This window comes from Emys orbicularis, chromosome 4 (assembly GCF_028017835.1).
Source record: "Emys orbicularis isolate rEmyOrb1 chromosome 4, rEmyOrb1.hap1, whole genome shotgun sequence".
Taxonomy (NCBI): Eukaryota; Metazoa; Chordata; order Testudines; family Emydidae; genus Emys; species Emys orbicularis.
The window spans coordinates 56,131,662-56,158,323 of NC_088686.1; the positions used below are offsets into that span (position 1 = coordinate 56,131,662).

The 26,662-nt window shown below is 41.0% G+C and overlaps 1 protein-coding gene across 1 annotated transcript; it reads right to left on the reverse strand.

Moving 5' to 3' along the window:
• Positions 1-1,850: 1,850 nt before the first annotated feature.
• On the reverse strand, positions 1,851-26,476 carry DPH6 (diphthamine biosynthesis 6). Its single transcript, XM_065403700.1, is given in 5 exon segments — positions 1,851-1,951; positions 1,954-2,035; positions 18,116-18,309; positions 20,472-20,566; positions 26,363-26,476. Coding segments are annotated over 5 exon segments (495 nt in total). The 5' UTR covers positions 26,386-26,476.
• Between the last annotated feature and the right edge of the window lie 186 nt (positions 26,477-26,662).

Below are 26,662 nucleotides of genomic sequence, written 5' to 3' on the forward strand. Positions count from 1 at the left end.
GAGAAAGGGCCAAAACAAAGTGCTAAAAAACAAATTAAGCAATGAAAAATAAGAAAAAATGCTAAAAAAGAAGAAAAAATGCTCAAGCAAACAGATGGGATTGTCCCATTGGGAGACATCAAGCAGAGAACTGTTTAGCAACAACTGATGCACAAATAACCAAAAAGCTAATGGACATTGCCTGGTGGACATTCACCCATATGCATGCTCACAGAAATGCTTAGAACATATTGATAACTGTAGAAAGAAATGCACTCATAAACATCCAAATAGAAAGGTACCAACATGAGAATAGATTACCATGTCACATTAGAAGCAAGGTGGGTGAGGTAGTATCTTTTATTGGACCAGCTTCTGTTGCAGAGAGAGACAAGCTTTCGAGCCACACAGAGCTCTTCTGCAGCTCTGGTAAAGGTAGTCCGATGTATCCACCTTGTCTCTCTAATATCCTGGGACTGACATGGCTACAACTACACTGCATACATGTTAGGCAAATCAAAATCAAGATTAGCACCAATCCAAAGAGAAAGGAAAGGAGGATATAAGTATGCTAGAAAAGGGGGCTTCATCCTATATTTTGTCATCTTCACCACACCTTGGAAGTGCAGGGCCTAATCCAAAGCCACTGAAGTCAATGAGACTTTTTTCACTGACTTCAGTGGGTTTTGGAACAAGCCCATAGGGCAGAGATCTGAAAATATTACTCACTTCTTGACTTTTTTAAACTCTTAAATCGTAACATTGTATGGTTATTAAAGATGATCCATATACTTGCAGTTTATTAAAATTCACAATCTTAACTTATTTTCTGCTAGTGAAAGACAAGGGTTAGACAGAAAAGTGTTAAATAAAGCTTCACTGTATTAAGTTAACAACTACAGCAAACACTCATCTATTGCTTCCTTAAATTATTAATTAATTTATTTTTGTTTAGGTTCCTCCTGAGGCAACATATTTTTGTAGGTGTACTACATGCATGCAAGTAAACTAAGAGCTTTTGTTAGGTACGAACTAGATAGATACACACACACACACACACACACTGAATACAAATTCCTACAAAAACTGGAATAATACAAATGGATTTAATAATTTAAGGAACATGTAGTTTCTAACAAAAAAGTAAACGTACTTTTAATTCAGAGAAATGGGTTTTTTTAAGTGATACATTCCATTCTTATTTTGACAGGCCTGCAATTGGATCCAAATGCTGCTGTTATTGAGATTGCTGAATCTATGCATGACACTTTGAAAGCAATTCTAACGAAATCCAAGAAAAAAGTTTTGATAACTTTTACAAAATTGATTTGAACACTAATGAATTTTTCCATTTAACTACAATGTTGAGTGCCAAAATGTTAGTACTGTAGATAACTTTCTAAACAGTCAAGGTATTTAACAAGATACTTGAGGTTACTTCCTCCCTGTGCAATGCAATGTATTAAAGCCGATTTTAGCTAACTAATTTATTCAAAGCTTGATTGTGAGCAATAGCTGCTAGAAGAAATACAGCATTGTTGATTCATATACAAGCATTTCACTTAACTACATTGGATAATAGCAGTGCTCCTAAAGGAGTATAAAAGCAACGTGATTAGCAGTCATTACTGTTAATTAGTGTTCACTTTACATTCATAGGGATGAACCTCTTCTGTGCTGAATAAATGGAAAAGTTTCTTTCTGAAGGCTTGCCAAACCTGGCCTAGGTAAGTCCTGGAATAAACAGTCAACTACCAGTAGCAGAATTTAAAACAAAACAAAAAAAACCCTAGGAACAGATCAGTATCCAATTAGTGAGACCCAGTTTTTAAACAGGAAAAGGTTTGAAGGGAATGAGTAAAACTGGAAACTCATACTTCACATTCTGCAATCTCACTGATAAAAGGAGGAAATGTGTGTTTATCAAACTTGCTATAAGTGCACAGTTCATTTGGCGTCCTGTAAACAATGCCTGCCCGCTCATTTCCAAATGCATGTGAGAATCTTGCAGACCCACAACATCATATTCAGCAGGCAAGGTCACACTAGCGATGCCCTGGAAATGGGAAATTAGGAAAACCTGGCAATCAGAGGTTTAAGGCTGACCAGAAAAAGCCCTGAGGCTTGCTTACCATCTTTCACCACTAGCCTGGCTGTCTCTGCTTATTCAGTATTAACACAACAGAACTGGGAGTGAAAGAAAACAATTCCACACACCTAACAGGGAGAAATACACTGACTTTCTTGTTTACATAAAGTTCAACATTTCTCACGGTAAGAAGCCACCTTTGAAATGTTGCTTAAGATCCCACTCTGAAAGGAAAACATATCCCTCCTGAACATTTCAGACAAGAAGTGGGGAATAGCAGGCATCCTGCTGATTAGCAAGCTTCCTCATTCCCCCCTCATTTTAAAATTCAAGCTAGAATCCAACCCTCAATTTGTAAATAGAAGAAGACATACAAAACAGAGGAAAACAATTATTTTACACTGCTTACTGTGGAGGCAACCACATGACCACTTCTTCCTTCCATTAATCCACCAAGTCACTCATTGTTAATTACTACAATGGTACCCTATATCTTCACCAGAAAAGACAAGAGGCTCCACATGAGAATAAACAGAAGCAAATTGCTGGCCATGTAGGTCATGAGTGTCAAGGGACAATGCAAATTCTTGAAGAACAAGATCTAGTCATTCAAAAAGTGAAGAGAGGCTACTATCCACTACATGAAAACTACATGCAGAAATCGGTGCTGAAAAATTCACCCCCTAAAGAGAAGTTCAATTATTTACTTCTCTCTCAGCATAGGTCACTGATTTTATTGCCCAGAGCAACACACAGCATTTAAGCATTACAGCCAGGATACACAGTTCCAGAATTTTCACCTATAGATAATCCACATAATTAGTACCCAATCAGCACCAGAAGGCCCTAAAAATAACTGCCATTATTGCGTTTCTCACTGCTGTTCCCTTAACTTGAGTAACAAAAAATGTTTAGTTTTTAAATATTCACTTCATGAATTTCATTTGCTGTATACAAATTTAAATTTCAGTTGATGCACTATATAAAGCTTATCTGTCAAAAATCAGAACTATACTCACCCATCTTGGTTTGCAGTTATTTTAAAGTCTGAACATATCAGTGGTTATCTCTTTTGAAAACTTCTCCATAAAGACTGCCTACCACCTGCTGCAATTTCAATATTCTGCAACTTTTTGCAGGTAATAACAGGAATGTTTAAAGGAACTACCGCACAGATTAAAGATTCATTCAACAGAAAAAAATAGAATAATGGAATTCTCTTAGACTGGAGTATGATGGTCAAACCATAGGACTGTGCGACCAATTTACTGACCACCTGTTTCGGTCTTCAAAATTTATTCATTAGTAAAAGAGGGAGAGTACTACCTAACCAATGTGGTGATAAGATGCTTAACTAATTAGGTAAAAAGGACATTGAGATACTCAGGTTAAACATTTTAAAAGTATTATTACTAAATTAGTAACAAGTTGATTCATCCCTTTATAAAATGCATAATTACTTTCACTGAAGTCTCTTTCTTATTTTATATTGTCATTCTTCCATTCACTAAGTAAAGACAATGAAGTACTATTTCCTCTCAGCACCCATGTGTAACTCACATTAATCGGAGCAAGGTGTGCATCATGAAGAGAACACAGTACATTGTAAATAGTGCTGTAGATGAAGGAAAAGGTCATGGTGAAATTAGCAGACAGTACTGATGCTTTGAAAAAAAAATCAATGTTTTAATACAAAAGAAGCAGACAAATTCTTGTTTTAAGTATCTGCAAATGTAGACTTAACTAAACAAAACTGGATGTAGTATTTTCTAGCTGATCTACAGGTTACTGAAGCTATAAAAACACTTTTTAAAATTTGTGACTAAGTCAAGTAAATGGTAAATAACATTTCAATTCAATAATTATGAAATAATATTATCCTAAAACATTTGTTCAAAGAAAAGTTGCACAGTTGACAAATGGTTTAGTTGTACAAATATTTAACAATACTTTATAATACGTTAACAGACAATACTTTATATCCAGCAACTGCAGTGGGTAACTCAACAAAAATATAATTGTTGCAATGACCATACTGTTATTACACAATATATGCCACATGTGCATAGTACCATCTTATTAGTAATCTCGTATGCATACCATGAAATACGCTATGTGGCCAACTACCAACCAAGCCCAATTTACCTCTAATCTAAACACAGACTATGCAATATAGTTATACCAAGAAAGTTAGACTTTGTTATGCATTCAGTTTTCCTGATAATATCTGAAATACATTGCTAGTAGTTTATTGGCCACTAATTCTCCAGTTTGTACTTCTGTATAACTAATGTTAAAAATCTATGTATATTATTGGAAAACAATACTCATTCATAGCTTCCAAACCAAAACCAAACCAAATTTAAATGAAATGAATCAACAATAAACAAAGCAGAAATCATCTAACTGCATGCAAACGGTACACCCATTATACTACCTCCTCTCACTCACACACACACACACACACACACACACACACACCCTCCCACCCTGCACCTTTCTGGAAGGGCTCCTCCCAGACTAAACTACTTTAGATAACGGATAAAATTAAATATGTATGAAAGCAGAAATACATTTTTAGTCCTCCCTTTACCCAGGCTTAGCATAGCAGCAATTGAAAACGTATCTTTTGTTCTTTATAGGTCCCCCAAAGTACAATTGCCCAGCAGCTCTACCCAGAATCTCTGTAATGTAATCCTTCTGCCAGTCAGAGTTGGCAGCAACAAGAGCCAGGTTCAGTATCTAGGGGTTCCTTTTCAACAATACAACACAAAACCAGCTGGAGCCCCCACCCAGTGACCTGGGACAATTACACACCACCCCCTGGGTGCCTCTAAGAGGCAATACTTCCCCTCTCGCAAGCACAGAGTCTGAGTGCAGCAAAAAAATTTTAATAAAAGGAGGGAAATAATGCAGCATCAATTTGGGAAACACCGCAAACAGGGTTTATAAACATAAACCATGAACAAAAGACCCACCACCAAGTAAGTTGGGCAGTGTCCTTTTCCCCTCAGGTTCTTAAGTCCAGCAACTCAAAAGTCCGTTTAATGTGCCCATCCCTTCTCTGCACCCCACTCATAGTTGCTGTCCTTGGACAGTGCAGACCCAGAGTTCAGAGGTGCACCTGCAGAGTTCACTTCCCCCCCTGGGTGGAGGGGGAGGTAACTCGCCGCCCCTCTCTGCGGGGCTCTGCTCTGGCACTCTCCACCAGCCACCCTGCTGGCCGCTCGCCGCACCGCTCCACCAACCACCCTGCTGGCCGCTTCCCACACCTCTCCGTTGGCCGCACCTCTCCACCAGTTGCCCTGCTGGCCGCGCGGCACGCCTCTCTGCCAGCCACCCTGCTGGCTGCGCCAAGATGTCTTCAGGGTCCCCCACACTTAACAAATCTCTCAGTGATTTCACCTCTCAGTGATTTCAGCTGTTAGTGGGGGAGCCTCACTGCTGGTGCACACTGGGCAGTCTCTTGATCAGAGACACTGTCCCAAAGCAGGTCTAATACTTAGACCTAGGTATCATTGATTTCAGCTCTGCAGCATGTAACAAGACTCTCAATTGAGTCTAAATTAGGTCTGTTATTACACAGTGGAGAGAGGAAGGGTCAAATGGTGTCTGGGGCCCTGAGGCAAGGCCCACACCAAAAGGTACAAGTACCTGTCCCCACCCTCTCTCCACTCACTGGGCTTTGGAATTCATGTCCCCTGCCTAGCAAGTGCCGTTCAGTTGAGGGTGAGTCCTTCAATTGGGAAATGCCAAGTACAGTTCTGCTGCCCTTGATTCACGCAACAAGGATAACAACCTTTATTACACCTTCCCCAATAACAAGGAGACTGTGGATCCCACACCAGCCAAAAGTGATCATTTGGGCAAGCAATCCCATCATGCTGAGCACCTACGCAGGGTGGGTGTGCCCGAGCAAACGAGATCGGCTCCTGAAGTCCTTTTCCACAGCTCATCTCTAGATGTCAAGAGAGAGCTCATTCAGACTCTGCTTACATCCTCCCCCCAGCCGAGAATTTGTCATCCCAACAAATCACACTCCCTATTATACCAAATTCATTAGTTCCCTCCGAAGGGCCTCAGAAAACCCACTATGGCTTCAGCAAGCCTGTGAGCTAAGTGTATTGGTTCTTCACTAGCCACCCCAGGTGCATCATAAGTTAAGCGGTTTACTGGCCTTATAACCCTGTCCCACCTATTGAGAATGTGCATTGCAGGGTTAGGGGGGACATCTTCTTGGGCGACGGATGGTGAGGGTTCCTTTGAAGGTCTCTCAGCTACTAACATAGGCCCCTGCATCTCTGATTCTAATAGTGGAAGGTTCAAGGCACCCAGGACACCTTCCACCTGTATGTCTCCACTGTCCAATAACCTGTGTGTGTCAGGGCGGTCTCATTGGCGGCACAAATGTGCCAGCAATGGGCCTAAATACTTCCTCCATAGGGTTTAGGGATGAAGAGGTGGAGCTCTCTCTTGGTTCAGCTAATCGAGACCGAAATCTTGTCTCCATCCTTGGATACGCCATGGTAGTGTCTTCCTCCTCAGACTCACTCTCAGATGTGCTGAGTAGATGTAGGTTAGCCGCAGGGAGCCCACTATCCATGCTGGATGGTGGCTTTAGTCTAGCACTTTTGCTCTGCCCAGTTGTCATGTTTAGAAGCAGAACTCTATCCTCCAGCTGGAGCTCCTCCGAACACACCCTAGCATCATACCGATGTTTGTTACGGTCTGAATTTTTCCAAGCTGCAGACGTAGCTAAGCAATAAGCATCCTACAGCTTTTCTCTTAGTCGGGATACATACTGCTGATGAGTCTCATAGCTATCTCCATCATCTGATATGCCAAAATACAAGTCTATGGGTAATCTTGATTCTCGCCCAAACATCAAGAGATATGGGGTTACTCCCATAGCATCGTTCTTTGTAGCTTAGGCATGCACCAAAAACACAACATGCTGGCTCCGGGTTGCCTTCTGCTCTGGCTGTAAAGCCCCCAACCTATCTAACAGAGTTCGATTAAACCTCTCTGCTGAGGATCACCTTGCAGGTGATAAGGCTTTTTCCTAGACTTTTTAATTCCTGCTATCCTCAGCACCTCCTTCAGAAGGTGACTCGCAAAGTCCTGCCCCTGATCGGAGTGTATCCGAGCTGGGAACCCATACACTGAAAAATATTTTTCCCACAACACTTGAGCAACAATGGTAGCCCTCTGGTCACATGTGGGATATGCCTGCGCATACCATGTAAAATTGTCAGCCACTATTAAAATGTTCCCGACATTCCTCTTGTCCACTTCTAAAGGCAAGAAGTCAATGCATGCCAGCTCCAAAGGTTTGTGCTGGTGATGTTCTTCAGATATGCAGCTCTAGTGGACAGAGTTTTCCTTTGAACACATCGAGCGCATGTCTCACATTTCCTGCGAACGTCTTCAGCCATCTGGGGCCAATAGAATCTACTACGAATAAGTTCCAGGGTCCTCTCCACTCCTAAAGGTCCAAAGTCATCATGCAGGGCCCTCATGGCCAGGGCTCTGTACTCTTTTGGTAGCACTAGCTGCACTCATTGCTTTTGTAAAGGATCAGTGGTAATTCGGTACAGCATTCCCTGAATCAGTTTTAGTTTGTTCCATTCTCTCAATAGTAGTTTACCCTCAGGGTTAGGTGGAATAATCTCCCCTCCCTTTTGGCAATTTATCATGAATTTCAGTATCTTGCAGCTTGGCTTCTTGCCAGTCAGCCACATTGAGAATGGGCAATGGAGATTGGTCCAACACGATATAGTTCACTGAGGCAGAAGGCACACTTGCAGGGGACAGGCCCAGAGCTTCTGCAACACACCCATGAAGGCTCTCATGGGCCTCTGGCTCTCAACAACTCACGCTGAAAATAGCTCTCACTCCATCCATAGGTATCACAGCAACTTCCGATGCCTGTGGAAGCCGGGACAATGCATCCACATCAACATTGCTTCTCCTTGATTGTTACTGAATGCTGAACTCGTAACTAGCCAGGGCGGCCACCCATCTCTGCCCTGTAGCATCCAGCTTAGCACTTGTTAACATATAAGTCTGGATTGTTGTCCGTCCACACTTGAAACTGAGCACCTTACAAATAGTCTCAAAATTTCTCAGTGATGGCCCCTTTCAAGGCCAAGAACTCCAGTTTGTGGATGGGGTACCAAGTTTCACTATCAGACAGTCCTCAACTAGTAAAGGATACAGATTTACATTTGCCTTCCGCTTCCTGGTACAAGACTGCTCCCAGACCCTCCAAACTGTTTGCTTGGGTCAGCAAAGACTAGGACTGGAGCATGAGTTAGGAAATTAATGATTTCCTGAAAAGCCCTTTCACATCTCTCATCCCACCGTGGTCCAAATGGTTCTAAGGGGCCACAGTGTCTCTGCTCAGGAGGCTTTGGGGAGCTCCCCTTATTCTTGGTCTTAGATTTGTTCTTGCTGGACTGGTATCCCCTGTTAAGATCATTCAGAGGTTTTACAGTGGTAGCATAGCTCTTCACAAATATGCAGTAGTAGCCACTAAATCCAAGAAAGGTCTTGAGTTGTCTGTAATTACTTGGGCAAGGCCATGCAGTGAGGGCATCTGTTTTATCGGGATCAGTACTCACACCCTCTTGAGACACAATGTGAGCCACATACTTCACCAAGGTTCTGCAGAACTGGCATTTGTCAATTGAAAGCTTCAGCTCATAGGCTTCCAGCCGATCTAGAACTTTAAGAACCATGCTTCTCCAAGGTTCTTCCAAATACAATCAGGTCATCCAAATAAACTAACACTTGCATTAAATTCATATCTCTCACAACTTTCTCCATAAGATGTTGAAATGTAGCAGGTGCTCTAGAAATTCTTTGGGGCATGCGTTCAAATTGATAAAACCCTAATGGACAGATAAAGGCCATCTTCTCCTTATCTTCTTCTCCCAGAGGGATCTGGTAGTATCCACATTGAAGATCCAATACAGAGAACCACTGGCTATGCAGCAAATAGTCCAAGGCATCTTGTACTCGAGACACATTGTACTGGTCAACTACAGTGCACCTGTTTAGGGTGCGGTAATCAATACACATCCAATTTTTTCCATTCTTCTTACAGACCACCACAATGGGTGAGGCCTACGGACTGCAGGACTCGGTAATTATGCCATTTTTAATCAGCTCCTGAAGATGATGTTGCACATCTTCCATCTCTGAGAGGATACATTACAATGACCTAGTGCTGCATCCTCTCACCTCCAGCCCTGGCCCCCTTACCATAGAACCCCAAAGTAGCAGTGTACCTACAGGATGTTTCATGAGATCGGAGTGAGGGAGCCTGTCAAACCAATGCTCCTCCCTTTTCACCTACTACTCTGGGGATTGATGAATTTGGCTTATTCTAATCACTACATGTGATTACAAAGCAGGCTATGATAACATCTTGCTGGAATTCCTCTAGCACCTTGGACCAAAGGTGTCACAGTGGCTTACTAACTTCTGCATACGGGTCTATAGCGGGGCAGTTACCCCGCTCCTAGGGAAAAGGGTAGGCTGATTGCAAGAGGCAGCCACAGATGTGGCCACACCCAATCAGGCCAAAGCTGGCCCTGATATAAGTGCTAAGAGAGGAGCTGGGTCAGTCTCACTCCAGCCTTGGAGTGGGAAGGACCTAGCTGCCTTGGAGCACAGGGTAGAGCAGTAGAGCAGTGCTGGGGAAGGGCAAGAGGAGCTGGGGAGCTCCAGCCTGGCAACTCCCCAGGCTGAGGCCTTGTTAAGGCCGAAAGAGGTACTGGGTTGCAGAGGTAGAGGCAGCTGGTCCAAACCCCTTGCCAATGATGAGTGGCCATTACGGACTGCAGTTTGCTCCAGAGAAAGGGGGCTAGATAATAACTGGAATAGCCACTGAGGCAAGGTGGGCATAGGGGGATTGGGTTCCCCTGGGAGGACAGACCCAGAGTATGGGGACTGCCGTAAGGCAGCATCCCAAGGTAAGGGGCACCAGGGTCCGGGAGGGACACAGGGGCCTGAGGCAGAAGAGAAACCGGCCAGCAGGGAGCACTCCGAGTGCTGGAATCGAGCTAATTCCTGGACAACCAGCAGGAGGCGCCATGGCGGTGAGTCACCAATCTGCTACAAGGTCATTAATAAGAATAAGTTACCACGCACTTGGCATTAAGCAAAGATTATTTCCATTCTTAAGCCAGGCAAGCACCCCTATAATGTGTCGAGTTACCACCCAATATCCTTGCTGTCAATGTGTTTCAAGGTGTTTGATCCTTCAATGAACTGCTTCAGATTTGGACAATGTCTTGCAGGTCGAGCAGGCAGGGTTCAGGAAAGGACTACCTTTATCGAGAACAGTTTTCAACAAAATCCAAAAACAGGAGCCATCTTCTTGGATTTGACTGATGCTTATGGCATCGTTTGACATAGACACCTTTCGTTTAAACTCTCTCAACTTGTCCCACATGGGTGGTTGAAATAATAGAGCTCTTTCTCCAAAATATGCGGTTTAGAACACACCTAGGCAACTGCTGTAGCTCTCAGAAGTGTCCGATCAATAGCTTTCCTCAAGGCTCAGTTCTTTCACGGATACTGTTCAATGTGTACATCAACGATCTGCCAGCTACACTCTTGCACAAGGTTATCTATGCTGACAACATCTGCTGCAGCTACCAAGCTCAGTCCTTCTCAGAAATTGACGAGGTCTTGAATGATGATATGAAGCTCATGGCAGTCCATTGTAGTCGATGGCACCTGCAGCCGAGCTTTTCCAAGACGGTTTCTAGTGTATTTCATGTGCATGATGCAAGCCACGAGATAAATGTTTTCTTCAACGGCCATCTGCAGCACGATCCAAACCTGGTTTGCCCCAGTGTGACACTGGATAGGTCATTAATGTACCTCAACCACTTGAAGACGACGGCAGCCAAAGTCAACACTCAGAACAAGCTGCTCAGTAAATTTGCTGGTTCAACCTGGGGTGCAAGCACCCAGATACTTAGAACATTAGCCCTTTCCCTCTGCTATTCACCAGCAGAGTACTGAGCTCCTGTCTGGTGTTGCTCATTTCACACAATGCTGATCGATGTAAAGCTGCCAATATTTACTAATATAGCACCACCCCATATTCACCATGAGAGCCTCTGTCGTGCAGCTGGCCAGGATCAATGAGAATAGCGACCTGCCATTGTACGCAAACCTCTTCAACCACCCGTCAGCTTGCCTGTCTTCTAGATGCCCTTATGGTCATTTATGCCATCACAGGACATGATAGTGGAATCTGCTTGGTGCAACAAGTGGTCAGCGATGACAATTGTCAATCACTCTCTCGTCACTGACTCAACCATCTGTCAACTAGGTTTTGATCTGCCAAGGCACCTGTGGTCATCTCTGAACCAGTTTTGAACAGGAAAGGACAACTGTGCAGCCAATCTCTTTAAACGAGGTTTTTCTAATGACCTGCAATGTAGCTGCAATCAACTTCAGACTATTTCGCATATCCTTGACAAGTGACCACTGACTTATTTCAACGATGGGCTATTGGATCTCCATCTGGCTGATTATGACACCATCAAATGGCTCGGCACATTGTGCATACACTGAGAGGGAGAAAGGAGAACCAAACCCCTTAACATATGCAGGACAATATGAGAGGAGAACAGTTATCACAATATTACTCGTAGTAAACAAAAAATTTTGCTGTCTTTGAATAAGTATCAGTCCTTTTCCATTCCAAGACCATACACCGCTGAGCTTGAAAATTCATTTTAAAAAATAGGTTTAAAACGCATTATACTGCTTTCAACTGCTGCTACTAAAAAAGCAAATGTTTCTGGCTGGGGCTTTTGTGGGTTTTAATTACCAGCCAATAAGATTGCTGATCCATGTCGTCTCACCATTTTTAAAGCAGAATTCCACTCCGCTTTCCTCCTCTTCCCTCCCCCCCCCCACGGAAAAAATTAATGGCATGATATGGTATAGCAGGCAAAGACTTTAATAATTAAAATATTTTTGTCAACACATTTTTTATATTGATCTAGTTGCAATATTTATTTTTCAGCTGATGATCAGTAGAAGATACTGCAATTATCCTGCAGTCCTCAAGTCCATCATACCTGTTTTTCTCAAATGTGTTTTTTCTTCTTAATAATCTTTAAGACTCTAACCTTGCAAAGCCCTCCACACACAGAACTCGCACTGAGCTCAAAATAACTTTGGAAATATGCAAGAGACGATGGAAATGTTGTAATCATACTTCATAAATGGGTTCACATAAATTTCTTTAAATTATAAACAGAATTATAAATATCTGGGATAAACTTTCCAGAAACTCAAGAATAATCATGTCAGAAGATTTTATTATGGTAAAGGACAAGCCAATATTTCAAAGAAAAAATGCCTATTAAGAACAAGATCTATAACGTACATTATATATACACATAGACACATATATACATCAGAAGCACAGAATGAACCTGAAGAACTCTATAAAGGTTAACTGTCTTAGCAACAAACCTTATCAACTAAGGGCCAAGTTCTGGTTTCCTTCGAAGAGTATGAGTAAGGAGACCTACTCAGGTGATTGGTAGAGAGTAGAATCCTCCACCGACACCCATCAGCCTGGTATGGAGCACCAACAAAGTAATCTGCATTCTGCTGTACTGTCTATGGGTCCACTGTACCTACCCCCTAGACATAGTTTTAGCCACAGGACCCACATGTCATAGACAAACATCCTACACCTCCAACGCTCAACTGACCTGCCACTCCAACCTGTGCCTCAAGCACTATGGTAATGGAGGGCCATTTAAGTACCTATGATTGACTGATAGAGGATAGGTGCTTCTGAGAATGCACTCTGTACAGGCTCTCCCTGGCCCGTTCCCTTGAGCACTTTTCAGGCTTTGAACACACACAACGAGGAGGACCATCTAAAGAAAATTTGAATCACTTAGAAAAAAGCTATTGGTGGTTAAAGACTTGCACATTAAAGCTACAAACCTGCATATTGTAATAAATAAATGTTTAAAATAAAAATCAATCAAATGATTTCAATTTTGCCGTTAACATTCAAAAAGCCAAAAAATTCCAGTTCCATCTTTTTCTAAAAACTAGTGAAGACCAACAAAGAATGATAGCTCTTCTAGATTCCTTTTCTTCCCGATAATTACTCAATTACTCAGGGGAATATTTACATTTTTAAAAAATCTTGTTTTCATAAAGCTGTTTTTAAAAATATTTAATACTTTTCCATTCATATAGGAGGATTTGACCATAAAGGAAATGTCAGATAACCGGGGAAACCTGGTATCGTTTTAGGCTTCAGTCAGTAAAGCACTTAAAAGCCCACACTTAAGTCCCATTGGCTTTATTTAAGTGTTTAAATGCTTTGTTGAAACAGGGCCTTAGGCACTAATCCTGCAAGTAAATACACATGGTTGGACACATGGATTCAGTAAGGCTCCCAGAGTGACCTGCCTAGTATATTAAAATTAAATTAGCCTTTAGTGTTCAGAATTTATATATCCCACATTCAACACACATGGTACTATAAACTGACTATATATATATCCCTACATGTTACACATAGGAATGGAAGGGACCGATTAGGTCACTTACTCCTGGGAGAATTCTGCGTCACTGCACGTGCGCAGAATTCATGTCCCCTGCAGATTTCTTTGCTTTCCCGCAGAAAAATGACTTTCTGACAGGGAAGCATAAGGAAGCTGCAAGAGCAGTCATGCACCACTCCCTGGCAGAGCAGATACATTGTTTCAGGCACCCGGAGCAGCCGGGGGCAAAGTAAATAACCGTGGGGTTGGGGACACCTCAGCCAGTGCCTCCTACTCTGAGCCAGGATCAGCTGCTAGTCCCAGCAGGGCTGGAGGCAGAAGAGGACAGGACTTCCCCTGCAAAGAGTGTCTGGGGCTGTATCAGACCCACTCCAAGAAACCTCCCCCAGCTGCAGGAAGCTCAGCATCCAACCACGTCCTGTCCCCATCACTCCTTAACTGTGGGGGCAGGGGTCACTGTACGAGGAGCTGCTCCCCCCTCTACCCAACTCCCGGACCTCCCAAACCCAGACACTCCTGCCAAGTCTCACCAACTACATCCTAACCCCCATCCCACTGAACTTCAACCCCTGCAATTGGAGCCCCCTGCTGCTCCCTGCCTCCGGACCCCCACCCCTTCACTCAGACCACCCTGCACTGAGCTCCCTACACTCAAACCACCACCCTGATGCCCCACCCCCTGCACCACCCTGAGCCCCCACATCCAGAGCCCCACACCACTGACCCTAACTAGCTGCACCAGACCCCCACCCCACCAAGCCCCAAGCCCCCAGCACCCCCCCCCCGCTGAGACCCCCACACCCAGACCCCTCTGCTTCAACCACCTTCAACTGGAAGCCCCTGCAGAGTCCCATTGCCTCTGCACCTGGAACCCCCCCAACGAGCCTCTGTCCATCCAGATTCCCCCAAACCTAGACCCCGCACTGAGCTGCCTGCACCCAGAATCCACTCACCTCCACATCTGGATCCCCCCACACTGAGCTCCTCCACACTTGGATCCTGCCTGGTTGAGTCTGCCTGACCCACACTTGGTGCACCTGGCGCAGAGGGGCAGGGCCCCAGGGTGTTTCTGGGGCAAGCCCAGGCCATGCACTGTGTCAGGGTTGGGTGCAGCCTCACTGCTGAGTCCGGGTCCTGTGGGTGAGGGGGCTGCAGGGTGATCTCCCGCCTTTATGCAGTCAGTGGCTTGTGCTCCCCACTGCCATGCTGGAGCCTCTGCATTTATTTATTGACAAATAACACTTGCAGAATTTTAAAATATTGTGCGCAGAATTTTAATTTTTTTTGGTGCCGAATTTTTAATGTTTTGGTGCAGAATGCCCTCAGGAGTAGGCACTGAGGCCATCAATACAAGTAATTTGTATGGTTTTGGATTTATATTTATATTTATATAAATCCAAAACCATACAACCTACTTGTATTGATGGCCTCAGTGACCTAAGCAGTCCCTTCCAGTCCTATGTGTAACATGTAGGGATATAGATAGTAACACTAAACAATCTTTATCCCCTACTAACACATTAGACTATTTAAAATAAATCTAATTTACGTCACACATTTCACATAGGGTAGAACACAACATCAGAATGGTCAGTTTCACATTTGTCTGCAGTCATTTTCACTCTCTCAGTTTTACACACTAGCACAAAACTGCTGTGGTGGGCTTTCCAACATTGCAGGGGAATATTTACATTTTTAAAAATTCCTGTTTTTATAAAACTTTTAAAAAATATTTAATACTTTTCAATTCACATAAGTTTTTTCAATGTGGTTTGTTTTAATTTATTATTAAACAAGCACTTGTAATATAAAGATACTTTACAAACTAAAAGCTAGACATATTATGTGGTTTTCATCTAGACAGACTCTTTCCTGCATCCTCATATCCAAAGCATTACATTAAAAAAAGAGTGATGCTATTTTGGCCAGTGCTTTCAAATTATTTCAACTCAAGACTTTTAATAAAAGTCTGAATTATTAAAAACCTTCATCAATTCTTTTTTTCCCCTACTTTCAACAGGCAGCAGATTGAGCTCTCTTTTAAAAAATTATATTGTAACACCATCTAAAGAAAATTTGAATCACTTAGGAAAAAAAGCTATTGGTGGTTAAAGACTTGCACATTAAAGCTACAAAACTGCATACTGCCATAAGTAAATGCATAAAATAAAAATCAATCAACTGATTTTAATTTTGCCATTAACATTCAAAAGGTAAAAAAATTCCAGTTCCATCTTTTTCTAAAAACTAGTGAAGAACAATATAAAGAGTGATAGCTCTTCTAGATTTCTTTTCTTCCCTATAATTACTCAATTATTCATTAGAGTACTCAAGAACCCCATTGCAATTTTTACACCAGAATTTCATATATGAGTTTGACTGTAAGGAGATGGTTACACAATGTCTACATAAAGGCAATGTATTTCCAATATTTATGTCTGTAAAATATCCTATAGTGGAATTCATATTTCCACACAAGAAAGAAGCAGTTATTTAGTTCCAGACAACTTGATAACATCTCTTTCAACTATAGTTATAATTATCGTGTACGAACTTCCAAAGCAGAAGTTGTCAAGATTTAACATTAGCATTAATTTATGTCATAACTGATTGTTACTATAAAGATAATGGGAAAGCATCCATTTCTCCAAAGACAGCATGGATCGAAAGGGAAATTTCATCTTAATTGCCACTAATCTCCCCATTTTTAATTAAATTGATCAGTAATTTATCATCTTTCCCAGCCTTAGAAAGCTGTTATCACGAAGCTTCCAACAGATAGCATATCTGTACTTCCCTTCTCCAATGCTGTCGTTTTCAAAAACATTTTAAAAGTGCTGCCGCATGTTTCCTCAAATTACTGTCCTGCTTCCTATACACACTCTGTTTAAAAAAACAAAACAAAAAACAAAAAAACTTCACTGATCTCTCTATACTGGTTGTACAGCCTCGAATGCCCTATTGCTCCACAAAGATTTAGAAGAAACATCAAGAATCTTGTACTCCAGACTAATGGATACTATGGGCAAAATCCTAGCCCCACTGAAGCCTATGAGAGTTTTGCCACTGATTAAAAGAGTTTTGAGAAAATGTAACGTGGTCTCGGAAAGCAGGAGTATAGAGTATTGAGTTCAGGTCACTTCCCACTGGATCCCAGAGATCTCACCCATTCCATCAGAAGAAACTGTGGTAGGATAACAGACAGAAAGGAAGTAATTTCAGAGGAAAGATTACCCAATCCAGAACTTCCCAACTTTATGATATTAAAATTAAATAAAACTTATAACAACCAAAGAAGGACATAATGGGTTTAGTCACCTTGCCCCGGTGATAGTTTCTGATCTCTGTAACATACATCTTAGAACCAAATTATTCATACAATTTTAATATAAAATAATGAACAAGCCATTTAAGCATGACGTTTTCAGGTTTATCAATTATAAATCTGATGAAATAAAATTATAATTGGACAGGTATTGAATACTTAAATCGAAGATAAGAATTATCTTTTAGGCAACTTAAGGAAGTTTTTCTAGGACTGTAAATAATATTCAAATTAATCATTTCATTTTAGTAACAACTTTCACAATTAATACTGCCTTCTGACATTTACAAAAATATGATTACGTATTCTGGAAACCTCAAACATAATCTGCTGAAAGACATTCAGGACAATGAAGAAACTTCAACTCTGTCATTCAAAGTTGCTTCTTTCCTCTCTGTGATCCAAAATCCATTGGAACCAATGGATGTCTTTCTACTGATTTCAATGGGGGTTTGAATCAAACCCCAGGTAATAAAGATCACATTACATTTTTTGAAAAACAGCAGAATAAATTTCAAGTGTCTTAGCCAATATATCCATTTTTATTGAAAGAATGATTGTATTACTAAAAAGATTGGGTAAAGCTACTGCTGAGTATATAACGGTATTTGAACATAGTCACTGCACTACCAACATCAAAATCATAATTGTAAAGTATTTGGGAATACTTTGAGTCTGAAATGCATTATGAATAATATTCTAGCACTTTGGGTTTTACTTTATAATACATAAGTCCATGAAAAAGCAAATGCATACATTTCCTGTGCACTAATAAACAAAATGCACACAAAATCTATGAGAACCAGTGGGAAACAAGCAAAATATTACATCAGTTGCATGAACCTCAGAGAACTTTACATCACAGTTTCATGATAAATAATTCTCTTTACATATAATACTTTCTGAATACTTTTACAGCATACAATTGTTTATTATTATGGGCATCTATTTATTGTATATGATCAAGGTTTTTGGTTTAAAATGAGGGATAATCAGTATGGTCTATCTTAACAGATTAAGATAGTAAATCCCCATTTCACATAAATTTATACTGTAAGGAAGAACAACAGAAAAGAAAACAAATATTATACAAGAGTATAAATATTTTTTAAAAATTTTCAAAACTTTCCAAGAGGAGTGAGTTATGCAACATACCTTAACAAGTTTCAAAAGGTGATAAAGATCTTCGACCTCATCTCCTTCACACTTGGTATACACTCTTCCAGTGTCCACACTGGTACCCTTTATGGTGTGACGATAGAGAGGCAAATCCATTGCTTCAGCATACAGGTCTATGGCATGATGTCCTACTGTCTGATACATGTAGCTGTCCAGCTCATCTGTCCCTTCTGCCACAATTAAATAGAGACAAACATGACACTAAGCACATCATTCAGCATTTATAGAAAATCATAATACTTTAAAAGCACCAAGAGTACCTAAATCTGACTATTCCTTAGTTCATTGACACACACATCTGTGATGGCATCTCTACAAACATGGAATTAAAAAAAATGGATTTCTCCCCTCTTATAACAATGTGTCTCATGCAACTGCCTACTTCTCAATGGAAGTGTCCACTTCACTTCTCCCCTACCATTTCCAGTGCTTCCTCCACAAATCCCCCACTACAGATCCAACCAGAACCAAGTGAAGCCAATGGTAATTTTGCTTTGCTATGCAAGAGGAGCACAACCCCAGAGGCACAGACCAATAGTTTTTACTTGTGTTTCAGCATACTTAGTGCAATATACATAGAACACACTGCAGCACTTATTCTGGTGGTTAGAAATAGGCTGTCAAAACTTCCTGAAACTTAGCCATTAATACATTTAGTACTGACAACATGATACTCACAGCATGTTATTTCAGTATAAATGGAACAATAGAGGATTACGGCAGTAATTTTATATTGTTTTATACACTGTAAAGAAAGGGAAATCTTTGTTGTTGCATCCAGGACTTTTTAATCTCCTTTCCTTTTAAAAACTTAGGATAGAACTCACCAAACTTCTTGCTGTTAGTGCTTTAATTAAGAGACAAATTTCACTAAACATTCTTACCGACTGGTTGGCAGCTAATCAATAACAAAAAAGGTAGCTCATGTAGATTGTAATAATTAAACCGCAAACCTTGCAATTCACATTTTACGTATCTCAGGAGTTATCCAACAATTGTGATCTTTATTGATAATTTTTCAACTGATCAATAATAAAGAACACTTAATTATTGCTCAAAGCTACAATTCACTGGTAAAATTTGATAGAGTTCGCTTTATTTTAAGACCACCCTGAGTAGTCCTGGAACTTCCCCTAACTTCGGCCCTGCTCTGTGAGGGCAGGCCTCTGAGCCCACATGGAATAGCTTGAAAGGAGAGGTCCCTGTATCACGGAAACAAGCCGTTAAACAAGTTGTGATGTAACCATAATATGCTAAAACTGATCATTATAAATAATACTTGACTTTACTATAGTGTGTAATGATTTTTAGAATGGACATGGTGACTTCCAATAGTAAGAGAAGCAGGTATTTGATCAAAATGGTCTAGCGGGTTCTATAATCTTAACAAATTAACCAGGACCGGAGAAGTTGATTTTACAAGAAAAACAGAGTATTTTTAAATTTATATAAAATGTGATGCCTGAAAAGAACAGACAGGGTCCCTTTTAAGCTGCCACTTAGTTCTGAATGTGCAGTTACTTTATTACTTGAGGGTCTCCAGGCAACAGTGGTACAAGATAAAATAAAATGAATGGGATAGGCCCTACTGCTGCCTGGGGTACCTCAATTAACTTTCCATTGCATTTCCTACCACATACACGTAAAGAGGCCATTTTATGATTTGAATGACAACATTCTACATTTTTGATGTGGATACATTAGTTTTACAACAAACATATTTCAATAAGATTCGAGAGGTTTTGTCCTGGGTACCAAAGGAATAAATTGCCCCAACCTACTGATTTTATATTCGCCTACTCTACCAATGATTCACACATGAACTCCTCCTCCCAGCAGGCACACCTCCTTCTCTGCTTCCCTCACAAACCTCCACAGTTCAGATGGCGAAGGTGACACCCTTTTCACTTGTGGGGCCTCTTTCCCCTCCCACTGGTACAAAAGTCACCTCCTTTTCAAATCTCACCTTGAAACCTTCCTGTTCATCTTAATTTAAGATTGATGCTAAGCCTCACTCACTTTTCACTACCTTCATTACTGCCTCCCCTTACTACAGTACAAGAAAGTATTTATGCATTTTCCTCCTTTTAAACTGCAGAATCCTTTCTTTTACCATTTTTCATTTTCTTGTATTGTTTTCTCGTTTGCTGCTTTACAAGTGGCTTTAACAAATTCTCTAAATTGTCTCTCCCCCTTTTCACCTTTCTCTGTAAAGATGTCCTAGTATACCTGCCATATGTACAAAAAAATAGCAGGGTTTAATTCAGAGACAGCTGTGCCTCAGCTGTTTCCTATTTCGAAAAGTTTCTTACAAGCAATGAGGCATTCTTACCTGTGTTTTCAGCAGGTCTTAAGTTGGCTAGAGCAACAATCTGATGCCCAGCAGCAACACACTGCATCATATTGTAACAGCTGTCCTTTCCACCACTGGAATTAGAAAAAAAATGAAATGATCAGAATATTAAACCAGGTCACTACTAGGCATTGTCGCCCTTTTTTAATTTTTACCTGATTACTTCAAAATTACAATGTAGGCCCACGGAATAAAGTTTTCAAATAAGAAGTATTAAAGAGAATTATAACAGTAACAAACGTCTAAGACTGTACCATACAAAATCTTTATAAGAAAATAAAGTATTTATAAAATGCTGAAGAGTGCAGTTAGATCTAAAATCCATAAGGTTTATGTGAAATTCCTAATTTGATGGCAGAGAGAGAAAAACTTATATTGTATGTAAGCTCTTTGGAGAAGAGGCTGTCTTTTGCTCAAAGGATTAGTGATGGATCACAGAATGTTTCCTCTCTAAAGTACTGATTTTTACAAGCAGCAGTGACAACCTGGCTTCTGGTTGTGCGCCTAGATGTAACTGCGGACAAAATTAATTACAGGTGTATTTTAAAGCAACTGGCACAACAGGTTCCTGATGTTCATCTAGGTGCTGATGTAATATAATATTTACTACAAATAATAAAGTGCAAAATAGATTTGATTTTGAAATTAATAACCCAACATTCAAAAGCTAAAAGAATACTCTGCCTCTGTCAACATGGCAACGGCTGAATCCTGTTCCCATTGAATTTAATGGCAAAATTCCTATTTCAGTTACACATAATCAAGTCTTAAACAAATGTCAAGTAATAATAATAAAACAAAAACTATCTGATCTATAGAATACTATACTTCAAACGTCCATCTTCAAATTGATAGACACGGCACCACAACCAGAGGGGAGAGTCTGTGCTTTACCTCTCTAAGAGCCAAAGCACAGAACTCACAGCCCCAAGGGGGGGAGGGAGGCAGTGGGGTATATACAGTGGGGTGAGAAGAGGGGGTGAGGCAAATTTGGGACGTGCAAGGCTGCGGCGGCCAGAGAAAGAGGCGACTTTCCCCAGCTCCAGGGCTGAGGCTGCTGGGGAGAGATGGCCCTTCTTCCCAGCCCCAGCTCAGGGGCTGCTGTGGCGGGGGAGAGGCACATTCATCACATTAGAAAGGTAAGACTACTGATATTAAAATATGAGTTGTGTACTTTTATTTGTAGAACAAAGAAAACGTTAATTATTATTAAGTTTTTATTATATAATGCTTTTATCCAAAGCATTTACAATAGTTAGCTAATGGTACAAACAACATTTGGAAAGATCATTAAGTGGTCCGCCGAGACCCTCAGCAATTTTCAAGTGGTCCATGGGAAAAAAAGTTTGAGAACCAGTGGTCTAGATAATACTAAGTCCTGCCTGGAGTTCAGGGGACTGGACTAGAAGACCTCTCGAGGTCCCTTCCAGTCCTATGATTCGATGATCAATTACTCTCTCTCATTTCATTGCTGTTAAAATTTAACATGAATTTGTTAATGAACAGGTTTTCAGCAAGTTTCTAGTTTGAGGCTCAATCACTTTTCAAAATAACCATGATGTCAAATTTCTTCTAAACAGCCAACAGACAATGTAATTTAAAGCCCTATCTCTATTATTTTGATAGAACATGCTTGGTATAGTTAACTTAGTTACTGTTCATTTAGTTACCAATGAGATTGGAAAAAAAGACTGGATGGATCAAGAAACAGTAATGGGACAGAGAATCTTACCCTTATACAGACTTCTTTCTCAAAACTAAGGGCCTCAACTTAGCCCCGATTTTGTCCCTAAATATAACTACAGCCAAAAACAATTATACATGAACTGTGTAGCCTTTACATATCCAACGACACAATTTATGAGTATAATCAGGAAGCTACATATCTAAGCACTATAAAATGTACCCACAATTATTTGTACCAGCAAAATTGCAGGTGCAAACTCAGAAACTGAAAGTCACCAGTCTTGATATTGTCCTTGCTAGCATTCTCAAGAGAAGGACCATGAAATTAATAGAGATGGTAACTGAATTACACTCAGACCTCAGAGGTACCACAGAAACAGGGTTGAGGCACGTTGCTGGGACAAATCTAAAGAAAACTTGCATTGCTACTGTCTGTATTGTATCTGTGACATATACTGGGAAATCCAGTGTTGGCTTCCACAATCTGGCATGTTTTATGAGAAACAATTTCATTCTAATTTTTCTTTTAAACAACAAAATAAAGTACATTGGCTAATTTACCAAAGTTATTAAATATTATCACACCATTCCAGTATTAAAATAAAAATGCTCAAAAATAAAATATCTGCTAATTTCAAAAATTGCTTGAAAAGAACAAGATAGATTTTAAAAAGAAGGATGTACTTTGACATGATTTTAGGCCTAGTTTGTTGTTTATGGACCACTTGCTGATGGTCTGTATAGTGCTGGATGGTTACCTGGAGCTGGCTCTCCTCATTTCCAGAGAAGAGAAAAATAACAGATGAAAGGGGCATGGGGGGGTGAAATGAAGAGCCAAAATAGAAAGTGCGATAAACTTATTTCCAAGAGGACAAAACATCTCAAAGACAGCAAAATTGTACATAAAAGTCCTTTCTTAATATCACTTCTACACAAAAACAATTTTTGTAGCTGCCACTGACGTGAAAACAATCACAAATGGGAGGGAAAACAGTCTGTGCAATCATGAATGAGAGGACATGTGGGTCCAACAATACTCAGGCCTCCACTGATACTCAATATTGATAGCTGGAGAGAGCCCCACAGAGTCAACAGAAACACCAAATAATCATGAATTGGTGTCCCAGCATTACACGGTTGGGATTTTTTTGTATGCCACTGCATGATGATAATCACATCAGGCCAGAACTCCATGATAGTTCTGTGACTCTTAGGGGCTCCATTTGTCAAAATATTTCCTGTCTCCTTCCATTGCTTTCTAGCCTCTGAGAGAGAAAGAAGTGTTTTTCATCTCTCTCTCTTTCTTTGTCCTACTAGCTGATGGAACACGGTCAGAGTTTTTTATTTTCTTTCCTTCTCTTCCTCTCCTTTACACCCTAAATTCCTGGCTAGTTGGAGGGAGAGATAGGATTACTACTACATCTGTCTGTTTTTTCAATGCTACCCACAAAGCTTCAAAGGGGAGAGCCATCAAACCCAGGGATTTCACCAAGTGAGGCCCCCCTCAAAAAGCTGTATGTGGCTCTAGAGCAGTGATACTCAGACATCAGTGGTTCGGGAGCCAAATTAGCTATTAGTCTACCCAAAAGAGCCACAATAGTGTGAATTCATTGTTTCATTTACTACTGTACTACTCATATTTAAATAGTATGACAGGGAAAATATTTAGGTTTTTTTTATATACACACATACACATATTATATACATCGCTACCTCGATATAACGCGACCCGATATAACACGAATTCAGATATAACGCGGTAAAGCAGTGCTCCGGGGGGGCGGGGCTGCGCACTCCGGTGGATCAAAGCAAGTTCAATATAACACGGTTTCACCTATAACACGGTAAGATTTTTTGGCTCCCGAGGACAGCATTATATTGAGGTAGAGGTGTATATATATATATATATATATATATATATATAATTCTCACAGTAAATAAGTTCATAACTTAGTACGAGTTGATAACTTAATTGCTTTAAAAGTAGCAAAAGCATCCTGATTGGGTAATAATTAAATCACAGTGTTTTAATATCGTGTGCTGCAAAGAGCTGTGGGAAACACATTAAAGAGCCATTTGCAGCTTGTGAGCCTCAGTCTGAGTATCACTGCTCTAGAGCCACAGTTTGAGATTTGAGTATCATTGAGATATGGAAAATAATAGGAGGCCAGAAATGGTAGTCAGATGGTCTGAGTTCCTGGAGCAAGACAGATGTCTGGTTGCGGCATTCTTGGTACCCTGACATTTAGACTTTTGGGAATATAATAAAAGAAGGAACTGCAATAGATATGAGACTCTTAACGATTTCAACAGAAGCACAGCCACAGTTAGGACAAATTTTGGCCACAGGCACGCTGATAGGCAGACTTACAGACAAGGGGAATATGAAAGAGAAAAAAAAGGAAATGTAAAGATTACTTTAGCGACTATCCAAGACTTCTGAAAAGGATGTCCTTCATATTCCTGCATGTCGCTGTTCATGCAAAAAAAAAAAATCTAGGCTAATTAAGGATTGGGGGGATGGGAAGAAAACTTATTTTGGACAGATCACTGGCTTTAAAATGCCTGATGGTTTCTGATTTAGCACAAGTTACACTTTGAGGTTTACTCAATCACTACCTCCTTAGAAAGAGAGTGTCAACTTGAAATATTGTCAATACAAAAAAAAATTAGTTAAAATTGATTCAGATACTACTCCTGCCTATCAAAAGCACAAAAGATTTTTTTTTTAAATAGAGAATTTTCTCTCTCATCTTTTACATTACTTGCAGTGGGTAGGTTAAAAAAAAATCAGACTTTGACATCCCTTTAAAACAAAAAACTCTTCTTAAAACTTTTTCTTAAGCTAAATCCATCCTAGGAAAACTGCCCACAAAAATAACAGTCATGTTACAAACCTGTTTTTAAGATTTTATTTCATGCTGCCTTTTAACACATTCCACTGCATAACCAATATCAAAATAAGTACTTCTAGAACTTGAAATCTTGCCTTTTCTACGAGTTGGGAGGAGAAAGTGTGGAAATTGACTGTGTTAATCTGCTATTAAAAACAAATCTGGATAAAAAAAGTACAATTTTTCACAACAAAAAACAAGTCCCTTTTGTTGTATAACATTTTCTTTTGGGATAATTTTAAACCATGATCCTGCAACTGACCCTCCATGGCCAAACCCAAATTTTAACAGGGCTTCATGCAGCTTGCAGGACTCTGCACAATGAAAGTCAATATAGAAGCTGCACCTTAGTAAAAAAAAAAGCTATGGGTTGGCATCTAAAAATAAAAATATCACAGGGTTCACCCAATACACAAGCACAAGTTCCTGAGTAACCTTCCTGGCTTACATGAACCATCAATGTATTATCATTTCTCAATGAAAGAATCTACCTGTCTTCTTCAATGAAAAAATAATTTAAATACATATCTGAAAATATTAAAACCTATTTAGAGCATAAGAAGTGCAGAAAACGAAGCAGCAGAAGGGTAGGAGAAACAGTCCCCAAGACAGAGGGCTATGTCAAGCTCGGTGTGACTACATAAATGAGTGAGCTTTTTTAAAATGATGAGTGAGATTAAATGTCTCATTGAAACACACATTTGCAAAACTGATCCTAAAAGGGAGATACTTGGAAAGGAAAAAAAAACAGCCTGAAAATCAACTGAAAACGAGTGAGACTAGGTAGAAAAAAATAGCAGCAGCTCACATATATACAGCACGTCTCCTTCCAAAGCATGTTACATATAATTACAGGGCACACCTAAAATGCAGCTGCCTCTGGGGTGGAGGGCAGCCACTGACAACAAAGAGCACATTATAAGACGCAGGGGAGAGTGATGATGGTACGGTGGGCCTTTATTTATTTATTTTTTTAAGTGTGACAGGATGTTCAACACCCCAGGGCAGAGCCAGGCACTTGTGCAAGGCCTCCTACTAGGCATGCAATTACACACCCACCACTGAGATGCAGCCAGCTGAGGCAGAGCAAGCTGGGGAAGACAGAGCTGTTTAAAACTCCTTGCTGTGTTTGGGGGAGGAAGGAAAGCAAGAAATGCACGAGCAGGAGGGTCCCGAGGGCAAGGCTGCGGGGTAGCAGCCCAGTCCCTGCTATGGGCTCGGCAGCACCCCCCAAGGGCACGAGGTGTGGCTCAGTCTGTGCAGCAGGGCAGCCCCCCACAGCCACGTTACCTGATTAAGGCCACTACTCTCATGCTGCTCGCACCCCCCCCCGGGCTGGGCTGACACTAAGGGGGGGCTGAGACCCACGGGCGCTACTACAGGCTGCAGCCGGCGCCCTCCTTCCGGAGCCACGCGCCGTTCTACACGCTCGTGCCGCTGCCGCCCGGCCAGACCCGCCCAGGGCAGCCCCGAGGCTGCCTGAACCAAAGGGCTTGGGGTGCGGGGCGACCCGCGCCGCTCTCCCTGCGCCCGGCCAGCGCCCTGCCCCTGCCGCTCGGGCCGCAGCGGCGGGCGGGTGAGCGGCGCGGG